The sequence below is a fragment of the Canis lupus genome, chromosome 17 (assembly GCF_011100685.1).
Source record: "Canis lupus familiaris isolate Mischka breed German Shepherd chromosome 17, alternate assembly UU_Cfam_GSD_1.0, whole genome shotgun sequence".
Lineage (NCBI taxonomy): Eukaryota > Metazoa > Chordata > Mammalia > Carnivora > Canidae > Canis > Canis lupus.
The window spans coordinates 26,490,193-26,506,514 of record NC_049238.1 but is presented as its reverse complement, the minus strand read 5'-3'; the positions used below and the strand labels follow the sequence as shown (position 1 = coordinate 26,506,514).

The 16,322-nt window shown below is 37.8% G+C and overlaps 1 protein-coding gene across 7 annotated transcripts in view; it reads right to left on the bottom strand.

Annotated features, from left to right (window-relative positions):
• Nucleotides 1–16,322, bottom strand: part of LTBP1 (latent transforming growth factor beta binding protein 1) — a 390,765-nt gene that overhangs the window by 108,066 nt on the left and 266,377 nt on the right. For all 7 annotated transcript variants that reach the window (XM_038561238.1, XM_038561239.1, XM_038561240.1 and 4 more), the window contains 5 exons: nucleotides 15,377–15,476; nucleotides 14,612–14,710; nucleotides 4,917–5,042; nucleotides 3,549–3,674; nucleotides 3,027–3,149 (listed from right to left, as the gene is read on the bottom strand). In XM_038561238.1, the coding sequence (XP_038417166.1) occupies nucleotides 3,027–3,149; nucleotides 3,549–3,674; nucleotides 4,917–5,042; nucleotides 14,612–14,710; nucleotides 15,377–15,476 (574 nt within the window). The remainder of the gene's footprint in view (nucleotides 1–3,026; nucleotides 3,150–3,548; nucleotides 3,675–4,916; nucleotides 5,043–14,611; nucleotides 14,711–15,376; nucleotides 15,477–16,322) is intronic.

Sequence of the window (16,322 nt, the reverse complement as noted above, 5' to 3'; positions counted from 1 at the left end):
AATTTAGAACCTTTCATAGGATAGGAATTCCTTGGAGGTGGAAAAAAACATTAGGAGAGAATGAACTCATCAAATACTTCCAAGAGTTTCCAGAAAACATGGTGATATGATCATATGGTAATATTTTCTAATAAAAATATACCTTATTGTTCACATTCACAGTTAACTGAAGTTCTTCATTATTATTCTTTTCCATGTGAATTGAAAAAAAAAAAACACCTTCAGTACAGTTGGGGCTATGACACAGGTTAGTACTACAACAGCTTTAGGCACTTTTAAGAATGGTAGAACAACAGAATGGGGGAGAAGCAGGGTACAGGAAATGGTTCAAGAATTTATCATGGGTGATAATACCATGGGTATCAGCCCCATTCAAAATGATCATTTTTCTGGAGTTGGATTCTGAATTCAAGTGAGTGGATTTAATGTCTACGTTCTCATTTAAACTGTATATAGGTCTTCTCATGCTTAAAATATAAACAGAATTTTCAGGACATAAGCTAAAAAGTGAAAGAAATATATAATGGGTACAGTCATTCATTCTGGTAAATTCTAAACAATTATCTCCGCTTATCACTAGACAAGTGTGAAAAGATGCTTAAAGCAAAAAAAAAAAAAAAAAAGATGCTCAAAGTAAAAAAGTTGAAGATGATATTAATAGAATAAGCACCAGGTCAGTGTGGTAATTTTTTTTCCTATCAGTGAAAAATCCTTGCCAATAGACAATGACACACAGTGTTGTTTTTTTTTGTTTTTTTTTTTTTAAGGTCAGATGTTCTGGGACTTCTTGTTCTACAAAAAGATGAGGCTTGCCAGTTTCATTTTCCAAACAGCATTACATTCTTCTTTGGAAGGAATTTTTTTTTTTTTTTAATAGAACTACAACTGCTAAGTCAGAGAAGGTCATTGAGAAAGGCTGGTCCAATAGATAAGGTCCAATGCTGAGTAATATAAGACCACATCCCTGAATTCCCCACTGGTCTCACCTCTGCTTGCTTGTCCCCTCATTTAAAGACTAGGGACTACCTGCCTAGGAATACCTTAAGCGAACAAAGTAAGGATGCATGAGATAATGTCTGTGAACTACAAGAGACTCCTTGGAGACTGGCGCTGTTTGAAAGCAACTTTGTTAGTGGCAGCTGAGAAAATCTTCGGTGAGCCAGAAGCCTGGGGACCTTTGGTTCTGGTCCATGACGAAATTAGGAAACAGCCATGTTATTTAGCTCCTTTTTCTTTTCAAGCCATTTCATGGGGGTAGAATTATAGATCATCTACTCAGGGAACCCTGGTAGTATTTCTGTTAATTTCCATACACTGAATATTCCTGAACAGTCTCCTAACTGCTTCCCACTCGCTTACAGAACTTTCACATTTCTTTTCTATTCCTTCCTACTTTCTATACTTAGGCTACTGTTCCTACTTAAGCATTTTTATTTTCCCATCCTGAAACTATATGCAGAACCTAACAATCAGCATTTGACGTTTTTGGGGGAGTGTTGCTGTGCACATAAATGCTTGTCAGGTAGACAAACCCATGCAATTTTTTTTAAAGAACACTTCCACAAATACAGATGGGTCTATGCAAAAACAAAGTCATCGGGGAAAATGGGGAGGTTCTTGAGAACTAGCAAGGTGATAGGCACCACACAAGATATCGCAACAGGCATTTATTCCTATGACAACCCAGAAAGTTAACTTTGCAGCTCCTGTTTCACAGCTTTCAGAAGGGCTCAGTCATTGGCTCCAAGCCAGAGAGTTACTAAACGTGGGAGTCAGGAGCCAATGCCATGGTCCTGCCCTCTCCCAGGGCCATGCTGCCTCTCAAGGGTGGAAGGAGGGTCCCCTGTAAGAGGAGAGGGGGATGCTTCACCCCTTGCTGACCCACGGCCCTCAGCTGCCAGGAGAGCCCCCTTAGAGCTCTGTTCTGATCTGAGTTGGTTAAAGATTCAGTCATGTAAAATGCTCCCACTTCTCTCCAGATCAGAATGCAAGGGGCTAAACAAGGGGCAAGGGGGAGCGGCAGGTGCAGGCTGCCAAAAAATATCTAATTAGCTTTCCCTTCAGGCCTGGGTCATTAGATCCATGAAGAAAACCAACACGGAGGAGCCAGGGACAGCTGAGAGCAGCCTGCACCAACTTGTCCATTCCTCCCTCAGCCTGGAAGCCCAGCCGTATTAGAAAACAGGCTGATCTCCAGGCAGCCAGGCAAAGAGCCCCATGGAACTGGCACCATCCACACAGCCTGGCTCCTCAGAAACGTGCTCAGAGACCCCTGCTCCTCTGCCGGCACACATCCATGGCAGCATCTAAGCAATGTATTTCTTCGTGAAAAGAATTGTTTAAAAAGTATCATGGGTGGTTTCAGATAGAACCATAACTGGGACACAAACATGAGCAGAAAAATTAAGTGGTTAATCATTCTGACCATGCTCCAAAAGCTTTTCAGAACTTTTTTTTTTTTTTTTTTAAATAACACTAGCAAACTCATTGCTGTGGTCACTAATAAAGAAATTTTATCTAGCATGGTTGGAATTTGACCTGGAGTTAGTCAAGCAGTGCTTCTGTGGAGGGTTTGTAAGCAAATCCCAGAATACAGATAAAAGAAAGAAGCTGATAGAGAAAGGAATGTAATAAGGCCAAAAGGTGGGAAACTAAAAATCAACAGTGGGTGAACCTGCACCATGTTCCCAGATGAATGATCCAGATGCTGTAATTAAGTCGGGTTTATGCTAAAATAATTTGCAACTAACTGTTCTATAGTAATTCACTACAAATTCCAGGGAAGGGCAGGTGTTGAAGTGGACAAGGAGAACATGAAGACGAAAAATAATCCAGACAAAGCCACTGAAACGAGGCAAAGAGGCTGTGACTCCAGAAGGCAGGAAGAGCTTGGATGAGCTGGTGTCATATACACATCGGCAGAGGAGAGAAAGTACCGGGCCAGGAGCTGAGTGGCCCCGGCTGTGGACTCAGCCCTGCATTTCAGGATCATGTGTATTCCACACTTGGAGGTGGTACAGACTCACCCTCGCAACGGCCTCCCCGGGTCATGCGGTACCCGCTGTCACAGTATTCGCACCGGAAGGCGCCCACGGTATTGATACAGTGCCCTTCCCCACACACATCTGGCCTCAGGCACTCGTCAACATCTACACGAAGCAGAAAGCAGAATTGTTGAGTTTTATTTCCCACAATATCATTTCAAACCTGTTCCATCTCCCAGGTCAGTTTGAAGTCAAGAATAAAATAACCGATTCCTGCCACCATCTCTTCGATTCATGTGACGTGTTTCAAAATTGAGTGGTTTTGATTTATGTGAGACCCAAAACATTTAACACCTCGGGCTCTGCACACATCTGACACTCTTCATCTTTTGGAGAAAAGATTCCATTTTGATATCCTCCAGTATCAAGCAGATGACTATGTCATAAAAGGTTCTCAATAATAAATTCTGGGTTGCCTGAATAAGCAGTAAGATTGATGGGATCTTAGGGAAGCTAATAACCCAGATGGGGAAATTTATGCATCGGGAAGAACCCGGACATTACCTATGCAGTTAGTACCCTCCTCGCTGGCCATAAATCCTGCTGGGCAAATACACAAGAAACTTCCCTCAGTGTTTTCACAGCGTCCCTGGGAGCAGAGTTGTTGGACCTGAGTGCATTCATCAATATCTGTTAACAAAAATACAGATAAAAGGATTAGTGCAGTGTAGCATGAAATTCTGTCTCCTTGTTCATTAAATACTAGCATACTATTCCCTGTGCACCAAACCTTTATAACCGAGGAAAACAATAAAAGGAGACATGATCATACTTCCCAGATACCTGAAGGATGGTTATTGCAAACAGGAAATATGCTTAGGGTGTATTGTTTGAAAAGCTGAAACTACAACTATGATGTTGGTGTTTCTGAGAGACAGATTTGGGTCAACGCAGAAGGACCCACCAGATACATGGAGTCCTTAAAGCAATGAAATTCGCTGTGTGACTCCCAGGCCAGCTCAGCAGAGATGGCCAGAAATATTGTGAAAGGGACTCTTTCACTTACTGCACACATGGTTGAAGCTGGACCAGATAATCAACTGCCCCTTTCACCTTTTATATTCTAGGGTTCCAAATAGAATACATTACAGTGTACACGAATTCAAGACAAATAGCTATGGGATAGAGAGGTGGATACTCCTCTTGACCAACCCCACATATATGTACAAAACCAGAAAGCACAATTCACACATCTTGCATAATGGTTAAGGCATATTAAAGTTGTATTAATTGGAATATGCCTTTGTTGCTTTACATTTGCCTTATAACTCTTAGTGCTGAATCTCCTTTTTCTAAAAAAAAGAGAAGTTAAATATAATGTTAATGTAATTGCACTGAAATGATTTCCATAATGCTATCCATCACTGAGATACATTCTTTCCAAAGAACCATGTATGAGATTCTGTGTTTGTAAATTCATTAATAGCTTTGTGCCAGCTTATTTTCAGTTTAGAAGTTGCTTTTAGAAATCAAATTTTATGCACTTACATGAATATAAGCCTTTATTGCTACATATAAATATTATTTTGCTAAATATATGTTAGTAGGTAGCTATTTCTATTATTCTATTATTTTATTCTATGTTTTATTATAATATTTTATTATACATAGAAATCTTTGAAAATTGTTTCATCCTTTTTTTTTTTCACCTTTATCTAACTGTATTACATTTGGCCAGGTAGGTAGCATTGGACCAGGAGATAAGAGCATCTCAGGAGATTAGCTAACCTCTTTTTGGGCTCCCTTAGTTCAGGGACACAAATTTTTAAAAATTAAGCACAATAACAATTCCCATGATAATTACATAAAACATGTTCTTAATGTGTAAACAGTTGATATTTAATAATTTCACCTATCACAAGTATCTCTTACCAACACATTTCCTCTGTTGCTCACTGAACTTGTAGCCCTCGTAGCATATACAGGTATACCTCACAGGCAGGTTAATGCAGTGTCCGGCTCCACAGATATCAGGGTTCACAGTACATTCATTGATTTCTTAAAAATAAACAACAGAGGAAAAAACAGACGTCAACAAAGATTTCATCGCTTTCAAACCATTCCTGTGGATTTCCTGACTAGTGCATTGTCAGGTATGCAATCAGAAGACAAAAGTCATCTCTAATTTATCCAAAGAAAATAAAAACATTAATTCAAAAAGATACACATGGACAGCCTGGGTGGCTCAGCAGTTTGGCGCTGCCTTTGGCCCAGGGCATGATCCTGGAGACCTGGGATCGAGTCCACGTCGGGCTCCCTGCATGGAGCCTGCTTCTCCCTCTGCCTGTGTCTCTGCCTCTCTCTCTGTGTCTCTCATGAATAAATAAATAAAATCTTAAAAAAAAAAAAAAGATACACGTACCCTTTTGTTTAGTGCAGCATCACTTACAAAAGCCAATTTCCAACAATTATGTCCAACCTCTTCCAAAATTTCTCATTAATTTTCAAGAAAGATTCACTTATAATCAAAGCCAAACTTCTCAGTGTAACTAACTCACTCTTAATCAGCCAATTTCAACATCACCATATTTATACTGATAGAGTAGAATCTTCTTCCCAATCTTCTCTGCTAAATTCCTCCCTTGTGCTCCTATTGATTCCTGCTTGAGACTTGCTTCTTCTATAAGGCCTGAGCAGATTGGCCCTGAGTCCTCACTTCATTCAGGTACACACCATGGTAGAGGCAGGGTCATAGGAGTCCATGATGGGTGAAGGACCTCAAAATGAGCTTAATTATCAAAAAGATGTAAGATGGCCTTAATTTCCTGAGGATTCAAAAATGGCCTTCTAAGAGGACTTACTCTACTTAGTCTGTTTTCTTTTTTTTTAAAGATTTATTTATTTATTTACCATAGACAGAGAGAGAGAGAGAGAGAGAGAGAGAGAGGCAGAGACACAGGCGGAGGGAGAAGCAGGCTTCATGCAGGGAGCCCGACATGGGACTCGATCCCGGGACTCCAGGATCGAGCCCTGGGCCAAAGGCAGGCACTAAACCACTGAGCCACCCAGGGATCCCCTACTTAGTCTGTTTTCAATGACTTTTGTAAGGAGTTATAAAGGCATCATGGTGGTAGGGCAGTCCTGCTGGTAGAAGCCCAGGTTTGCAGACAGTGCAAACACAAATCTTGCTGCCTTTCTTAGCTCAAATATTCAATGTCTCATTTTTTCTGCATGTGAGATAAATGGGAATAATCAGAGCACCAACTTGAGTGTCAGGTTCAAAAAAGATAAACAACGTACACAGCTCAATGTCTAGCACACTATACACGCTCAATAAAAGTTAGCCATTAAAAACTTAAATGTGAGAGCTGAAATCCTGAAAACCCTAAAGGAGAGCACAAGCAATAATTACTCGGACATTAGGCATAGTAACATTTTTCTAGATATGTCCCATGAGGTAAGGAAAATAAAAGCACAAATAAACTATTGGGACTTTATCAAAATAAAAAGCTCCTGCACAGCAAAGGAAACAATCAACAAAACTAAAATACAACCTACTGAATAGTAGAAAATATTTGCAAATAATATACCTCGATAAGGGTTTAGTTTCCAAAATATATAAAGTGCTTATGTACCTCAACACCAAAAAAACAAATAATCTGCTTAAAAATGGGCAGAAGACACGAAAAGACATTGCTCCAAAGACCTACAGATGCCAACAGACACATGAAAAGATGTTTAACATCACTCCTTATTAGGGAAAATGCAAACCAAAACCACAATTAGATGTCACCTCATACCTACCAGAATGGATAAAATCAACAACACAAGAAACAAGTAGTTGGTGACGATATGGAGAAAAAGGAACCCTTGTGCACTAATGGTGGGAATGCAAACTGGTGCAGCCACTGGTAGAAAATAGTAAGGAGGTTCCTCAAAAAACTAAAAACAGAACTACCATATGATCTACTTATTCCACTACTTGTTATTCACCCAAAGAATCTAAAAACACAAATTCAAAGGGATATATGCACCCCTGTGTTTACTGCAGCATTATTTAAAACAGCCAAACTATGGAAGCAGCCCAAGTGTCGACCTACAGATGAATGGACAAAGAATACACACACACACACACACACACACACAGAAGAATATTACTCAGCTATAAAAAGAACAAAATCTTGCACCTGAAACAACATGGATGGATTCTAGAGAGTATAACACTAAGCAAAATAAGTCTATCAGAGAAAGACAAATATCATTTGATTTCACTTATGTGCAGAATTAAGGGAACAAATGAACAAAGGAAAAAAGGGACCAAGAAAGAGACTTAACTATAGAAAACTGATGGTTACCAAAGGGAAGTTGGATCAGGGGATGAGTAAAATAGGTCGAAAAGGATTGAACGTACACTTGTGATGAGCACTGAGTAATATACAGAATTGTTGAATCACTATAGTGTACACGTGAAAATAATATAATATGGTACAGGTTAATTATACTGGAATTTAAAAATTAAAGAAATTTTAAAAAGGAACTAATTCATCCATATGTTTTAATTTTTTTAATTTACTGATTTAACGGTGAATTATAAATAAATACAATGCCTTTCTGTGTGTACAAAACACCAGCTAGCCATTAACATCATGATTGTAAATGCTGTTCCTTTTGAAGTCATTTATTGCACATTTGTAACAGTGTTACCTTGGACTATTATCCCATGGCCATCACAAAATAAAGAATGTTTAAAAGGCGTGCTGCCATGGGTGAGCCCAAATGCCCAAAGACTGGAGCCTCAAGTACAACCAGTTACAGCAACAGCTTTGTTGGAGGGGTCTGTGGTTTGAGTGAGAAGAAAAACAGGTGTGCTACCATCACCAATAACCTACTATGCATTCTGCAGAAGGATGTGAAAAACAGTGCTTTATTAACAAAGACTCACTATGGAAATGACCTAAATTCGGGCTGAGGTTGTTTTCCAAAACCCAAACCACATTCTTCATCAAGTGTTATTCACTGTGCTGTGACTTTAAGACAACTGGTTCAAGTGATTTGCAAAGTCACTAGACTTTAAAAGCAAGCATAGGAATACAGAGCTGCAGTATCTACTTGAATTCACACATTTACAAACTGCTTATACCGTTAGGGAACCTACTTATGCAAATTTATTATCAGAAAAAGAAATTGGTTTAGTCTGTATAACGTAAAATCCTGGAAAAAATAAAATAACTCAAAAGAGTAAAAACATGGGTAATTAACATAACCGCTTAAACTTAAGTGACTGGCAGTAATGCAAAAAAATGAATTATGAAGCATATACAGCATAATTATATAATCATTGACAGGATAGGAAAATGCTTATTTGTTAAAAAATATAGCTGGTTACAAATACAGAATATAACCTAAATTACAATATACACAGAAAAAAAGACAAGAAAGAAAGCTCAATGTTATGATTATGGGAATTGGTATTTTCTGCTCTATATTTTTCTGCACTCTTTAGTGGAATAGTGTGAAAATCGTATCTCTAACCCTCTATTCCATATTGTAGGTAGATGCCTTCTCTGCAAATTATTGGTATTTACTTTTCTCAATTTTCTTTGTAATTACTGATCTTACTTTAAGAGTTTTCTCTGCCATTTTCTTACAACACAAGAGACATAATGATCAGATTTGCAAAAAGGGAAATTAGAAGATGAATTAATATAGTAGGGACAAGGATTCAAAACAACTTCAAAGGCTATAAGTCTGGAGTTTTCATGCAATGCTTGAGCAGGACTCACTGCCCCAATGCCAGTACATACCAATTTGTTGATTACCAAATATCTGTAACTTCTCAGGCATAGCTTTAGAATGGAAATTTTACATGTGTGAATAAAAACCTTCAAAAATATGTGATGTTTAATTCAAATATAATACATTCTGAGACCACAGTCTGCCAATATATTTAAATAGTTTCTTCTTACATCAGCTCTAAGACAGGAAAAATACTTAAGAATTGTACTCCTTTGTCTTGGGAAATGAAAAGAATATAATGCCCTTTCCTTCCATCCTAGAATCTTAAATAGAAGCTATGAGGGAATAAATATTTATGAGGTAAGTTTGAGGATCTTTAGCTGATTACCTCACAGATAAAGTACATGGAGATACAGCTTAAAAAATGTTGATCACAGTTGGCAGAACATTAACATATGTAAGAAAATGTTACTCTGACACCACTAGAGGGTACTAAGAGATACATCTGAGGAGTGGATTTTGCTAAAATATACTTGATTCCTACCTTGTTTGTCCCATTTTTTATACAAGTAATTAATTAAACTCATCAGTTTAGCCTCAGAGCTCCCACCCATCCCTGAGGTAGGACTCCACCCTTCTAAGTGGAAAGAAGAGTTGTAACACCTTCAAAACCCCCTTAGAATTTTTAAAACCAGTCTCCTAACCACCTCTTCCTGTGCTTTCCCCTCCTCTTCTATTAGATTTTCATTCGCTAGGAGGGTTTATTACACAGAAAGGTGAGTCCTGAGGGTATTGTCTTGAAGAAGAATTCAAAAAATTCTCTCATTTTTCCCTTTTTTTTAGGGAAAAAATATTGTATTTTTTATTTTTCTAAGAGGTCACTCATACATAGGGATGTTAACCTGCTCCCACATAATGGATCAATTTATGTTGAAACATTCATTTCCTTGAGCACTGTGTGGATATAAGCACAAAAATTATGGCAAAGCCTCACACAGGAAGCCTTAATTACTGGTCTCCAGGGGACTCTAGTTAATGAAAATGTCTTGTCTTCTTTAGCATGTTTGGTTTCCCAAAGAGATCATGAAGAGACTCTTCCCACCAGACTCACCCCTAATACCCATTACATGTCTCCCGGTCCTCAGGACCACCTGATCTTCTATTCTACATGCCCCTGAAACAATTTCACCTTCACCAGGTCAAGGACTATATTCTGTTTCTTTCACTAGAGTTCCATTTAAAACTTGGAAAAAGAGCCATGACCAAAAGCCAGTGGAAAACCAAATACTCTATTTATCCCAGCAACAAGGCCAACAGTGGATTTAAGAGTTTGGTATCTTTATTATATTTTTAAAAATGAAAAAGCTTTTGGCAAAATACAAAAATGAGTATGCTGACCTTTTGCTTTTTTCATCGGATGATTACTCAAAGTAAATAAATAAGTAAATAAATAAATAAAACCTGGAAATATTAAAGCTTGATAATTTTACATGTAGCAAGGAGCTCATTTTCCATCAGCATACATAGTTCACTGAAGCTGTAATGATGCCGGCAATATGCTTTAGAGACAAACTTTTTAAAGGGAAAAGCTCTGATGAGCAAATGGTTTTTATAATGTTTGGGCTATGATAACTACAAAGGTTTCCACAAGGTAGTCATGGAAGTCAAAGAATACTTTCTGGCTGGTATGCAAGGGCCATTGAGGAAGTTTGGGAAAAGGAGGAGGAAGGCATCAAATGTTAACTCATGGAAAGGTTTACAAACATACCCTGGCTTCCTAACTGCCCTACAATGAGCATAAATTGTCCCACAACAATTGAAGCAGATGTTTCCAGTTTGTAAATATTTGCCAGAGGTTTGATTTTCCAACCTATCCTTGAGCTATTAAGACACTATGCTAAATCAATTTATATGCTGAAATGTATAATCTATTTGGAAACAGTATGCCAATAATGTTGCAAGCCACCAAATCAGCTGCTAAGAGTGAAAAAAATCACACTTATTTCCTGCAAATATGTGGCTCACTTTATAATTAATACATGTCAAAGCGTATATGAAGAAATCTGAAAAGGTTGTATTTCCAACCTCACTACCATAAAGATATCATCCTTAAGCAATGTGGAGCTGATTTTATTTATTTTAGATAAGATTCCTATGTATTATTCTGCTCCTCTCTTCAATTTAGGAGACAAAGTAATAGTGACAAGTAAGATTTATCTCCTCTGTGTTTTAGGGAAAAAAACATTGTATAACATTCCTGACAGAGCCAATCAGATTGCTCCTTCAGTCTATATGTTTGGCTTTCATATCAAACCAATGGGAACATTTATAGCTTGATTTAGATTAACTTTGATACAAAACAGTCTTCTTGTTCTAGTGTAGATTACTGATTATTGTGTAGCTCTAAAGCTGCAACCATTCTAATTCAAAGACTATAATATTCTCCCCATGGATTGCTTCAGATTCTTCTACTATGAGAAGCAGGAACACCTACAAACGTTGGATAAAATTTTAATGTCACTTTGTTCCTGGAAGGAAATATTTGTGCTTCAAACATGTGATAGCAGATGTTAACCCTATATCTCTGCCAAACTCCAATTAAGCTGTCTTCTAACAACTTCATAGAGCACAGCTACCTTTTAAAAAAAAAAATCAGCTCTGTAGTTCAGTTGAAGCTAGGTAATTTCAATTTGCTATTCCTCACACAGCTGCATTTAAGTAGCAAAACTGCATTTATCTAGCCAAACTTAATTAACCTCTACAAAGCTAGTTTGCAAAACGTCTACCCACTGAAGTCAGCCATTATTAAAAAGGCACAAAACTGTATTTATACACTGGAAAAGAGAAATATAGAAATACAGTATTTAGACCTAGTAAATTACAATGTCATGCTGCTATTTTTCTTTTTAATAATGAGGTCAACAGTGAGAAGATCCTTGCCATCCAAGATGGTTTATTACATCTTTGTATATCATGTTGCAGCGCATAGCAAAGTCTCTTATAGAGACTTATAGAGTTCTCTCTATAAGAGGCTCTGCTTAATAAAGTGAGCAGATGCATAAATCACTCATAGGGAAGAACTGTTTTAGCCATGGTTATATAGAAAAAAAAAATTGTTTCATTGTATCACTCTAGAGGTACTCAGAAGATCTGATATTTCTCTATCACTTAACTCAGTGTTAAGAGTAAAACCAAAGAGCAATTGCCATGCAATTACTGGGGAAGGCTGTGGCTCTGGGTACAGGTGCCCTGAACTGAGTAAAAATGCATTGTGGTCCATGATGTGACTCAGCACTCGTTTGCAAGTTCATTTCATCTTGGAACATACAGATGCTTTTTTTAAAAAAAAAAAAAAAAAAAGATTTTTTACTTATTTATTTGAGAGAGACAGCACAAGTAGGGTGGAAGGGTAGAGGAAGAGGGAAAAGCAGACACCCCGATGAGCAGGGAACCGGAAGCAGGACTACATCCCAGGACCCTGGGATTATGACTTGAGCCAAAAACAGAAGCTTAACCAACTGAGCCACTCAGGCACCCCAGGTGCTTTATAAACACTTTCCAGGGAACCTGGGTGGCTCAGGTGGTTAGACAGTCAACTCTTAATTTTGGCTCAAGTCATGGTCTTAGGGTCTTGAGATCAAGGCCCCCAACAGGCTCTGCACTGGTCATGGAGCCAGCCTGGGAGTCTCTCTCCCCCTCTCCCTCCCCACCCCACCACCAGCAAGCACCATACCACCCCCACCCCATCTGGCTTGCACATGCACTCTGTCTCTTTCTCTCTCAAAAAAAAAAAAAACAAACACAAAAACAAAAAAAAAAAACAAAACAAAACACTTTCCAGTCTGACATCACAATTCAAATATCTAAGAGAATTTACATCCACATTTTGGAGAAAATTGCAAAAGTTTTTAACATATAAAAATTATATATTTTAAAATATTTTATATTTTTATGTAATTTATGTAATTGTACTGTTTTATAACATAAAACATATATACATATTTAAGGTGTACAATTTGATGTTTCGATATATACACACGTTGTGAAATGATCACTATAATTCATCTAACTTACTAAGCACATTTTTATTTGAATAATTATACATATCATGTTTCTGAGGAAGGAATATTTTAAGAAAGGCTGCAAACTCCTCTATTAGCTCCTCTTGTTATATACTGCCAATCTCATCCTGACCTTAAGTTGGCATGATGCATCTTAGTGATCTTTTTCTGGCCATAAAAATATTTGTCTACTATACAGTATATGGAAAATAATCTACAAGATCCCCAAACCTCTTAGATCCTACTATAAAAAATAATCACTGCTAATATCTGGCATATTTTCTTCCAGTATTTTCTCAATGCATAAGTCTCTTTTATATAACTGGTATAGTTACAGTACAGTACAATCTACATTACAGTAATTAATGTACAGTCTACATTCCTTCATTTTCATATGTTTCATCTTGTGTTCAACAGTATTTTCTGACCATTTTCTGCTAGATTTAAAAAAAATTCTTCTAAAATACTGTATTTGATGGCAGTGTAATGTTTCAATGTATAGATGTAGCATAATGATCTACTTCCCTATAGTTAAATGTTTTTCTCTATTACACCTGATGCCGTGGTAAGTATCCATTTATATAAATCATTATCTTAGTCTTCAAGGACATTATTTCCTCACACTAGATATTTTAATATAGGATCACTGAGTCAAAATTCTCAACATTTTTAAAACTCTTGATACATTATGCCAATTTGTGCTTCCCAGAAATGTTGAACCAGTTTACATTCTTTCACAGCAATGTGTTTGGTCTCAATTTTACTCAAGTAAAAATTAAATGTTAATTTGATAATAATTTTTTAATCTGCATTTCTCTGATTACTGTTAGACATTTCCTATTATGTTTTTTCTATAAATTATCTGTTATATTATTTTAATATTTCCTCATTTTTAAAAAAGGTTTTATTTATTTATTTGATAGAGCAAGAGAGCACAAGCAGGGGGAGTGGCAGGCAGAGGGAGAGGGAGAAGCAGGCTCCTCGCTGAGCCGGGAGTCCAATTCAGGGTTTCCTCCCAGGACCCTGGGACCATGACCTGAGCCAAAGGTAGACGCTCAACCAAATGAGTCACCCAGGTGCCCCTTCCCACTTCTCTGTTAGTATTTTTATTGCTAATTTATAAGAGCTCACTATATTTTAAGGATAGTAATTTTTATGCTGATTTGTTTCACATTATCATAAATGTTCATGTGTCACTGATTAAAATTATTATAAAGAATTTTGAAAATATATAAAAATACATCAAAGAACAAAGATTATGACCCTATTAACTGGTGATAGTTGAACACTTTGATGCACTGTATCTTTTTCTGTGTTTGTAAACATTAAAAAAAAAAAGTTGAAATCATTTGTGTTCTGCATCGCTTATTGTTTTCTTTTTTTAATATTTTATTTATTTACTCATGAGAGACACACAGAGAGAAAGGAAGAGACACGGACAGAGGGAGAAGCAGGCTCCATGCGGGGAGCCTGATATGAGACTCAATCCCAGGACTCCAGGATCACGCCCTGGGCCAAAGGCGGTGCTAAACCACTGAGCCACCCAGGATGCCCTGCATTGCTTATTGTGCCATAAGTATCTCCTCAATATAGTAAATATTTTTTTTACAACATTAATAGCTATGTGATATTTCACTGTATATGTACCATAATTTATTTAAACATTCCTCCTTTTTAACAGTATTTAGATTATTTCCAAATATTTGCTGTTATCACTAACCCTGCCATGAGCGCTATCTTATACATCTGATACAATTTTGATAGTCCATTCAAAAGGAAGCTCTCCCTCATGTCTCCTGCACAGGCTGTATAACATAATACCACACCCACCTGTTACTTGCGTAGGTGCAATCACTTGGCTGGCACTCGATGTAGAAGCTTCAGGAGCTATTTCTACAGGCACAGGAGGTGACGTTTTTTCAATAACTACTGTATGAGGAAGGAAAGGATGGAAAAATTAAAGTCTGTTAGATGTTTTAAGATCCCATCCCAAAATGCAAGCATAATTTAAGTCTAATAGCATATCACAGTTGTACTCGGATAATTAAGGACTCTTATAGATCCCTAAAGCTCGTGGTATTCAACATTAGCAAGAATATATGAGAACAATTCAGAAGCCAAGAAAAATGACCCTTCATCAAATGATGACCCTCAAAAACATTCTAATAATATGTACCTACTCCTGGCCATAGAAAATTGTGAGAATCTTATCTTCCTTTTACCATTCTAAAACTTACATGACCAACCCCACACAAACATTATAAGTATATTAAGATACTTAAGAATATGTTTCATATGGCACTTCACTTACGCATTCTAATGATTTATTGAATTTTTTTAAAAGATTTTTCTTTATTTATTTGGCACAGAGAGAAAGCACAAGCAGGGGGAGGGAGAAGCAGGCTCCCTGCAGAGGACTCGATCCCAGGACCCGGGAATCATGACCTAAACTGAAGGCAGACAGATGTTTAACCAACTGGGCCACCCAGGTGCTCCAATTTATCAAACTTTAAAATCAAAGACAAAAGAATCCTTATCTTAGTCTTTTATTTGTTCATAATACACTTGTGAATAGCACAGATCAAGAGAGGTTACCTGGAAACTGTGGATGTAGATGAATAGTTGAGATGCCTGGAGAGAGCTGAGGTTGACCAGGCTCAAGTTTGGTTTTCTCTTGATCCAATGAAGGTATTTCCTGGATTGGTTGTATTAATAAGAAAAAAGAGAGAGAGAGAGAGAGAGAACTGAAAGTAGGAATTATTTTTAGTTTTCACATTATTACTATCTTTATTTAATTCTACTCTTAAGACGGCACCAACCGTCACAGGACACTGAACAACAACCTGCGCAATCCTGTGCGAAAAAATACCTATTTGCAGTGTTGTTGTGCCACTGCTGTAGCAAGCCTTTGATTTCCACAGCAGTGCTGACCCATGTACACACCCTTATCCATTTCCCAGGGGCCCACAGGAAAAGGTCCTATCAGACACTTTAAACAAATGTGTTGGCTCAGGGGCCCACATCTGGTCTCAAATAAGGTAACATCAACCCCAAAGGAGAACTAGACTGTCATCTCCTTGACATGTGGCTCTGCCCTAGGAAGATGACCAGCCACAGTATGCATAGTAAATAATGGGTATAGCACATGTGTCATAACCAAAAACACATAGTACATTAAAATATTTTAAGCTAGGCAGTCATTAAGGCCTTTCTGAACCTCCCATCTAGTAACTTTGCACCTCCAGCTCTCAGCAGAGTGGTAGTCAAGCAGAGCGGAAAAAAAAAAAAAAAAAGGTGGGGGTGGGGGGACTCCAAGAATGCACTAGCGGCCTCCTCATGCGTCCTGTTGCCCAATCCTGTCCTCGAGACCAGAGGTGAAGAAAGAGACTGGCACCTGTGGCTCAGCTTCCAGTTCCAGCCACCCAGGACTCCTGTGGGCTCTTTCATTTTCCTTCCAAGCCCTACCCATCTGCACTGCTCTTTACATCTGTTGACCTTTCCATACCCACAGCCCCGGTCTGGACTCTCTCTCTCTTTCTCT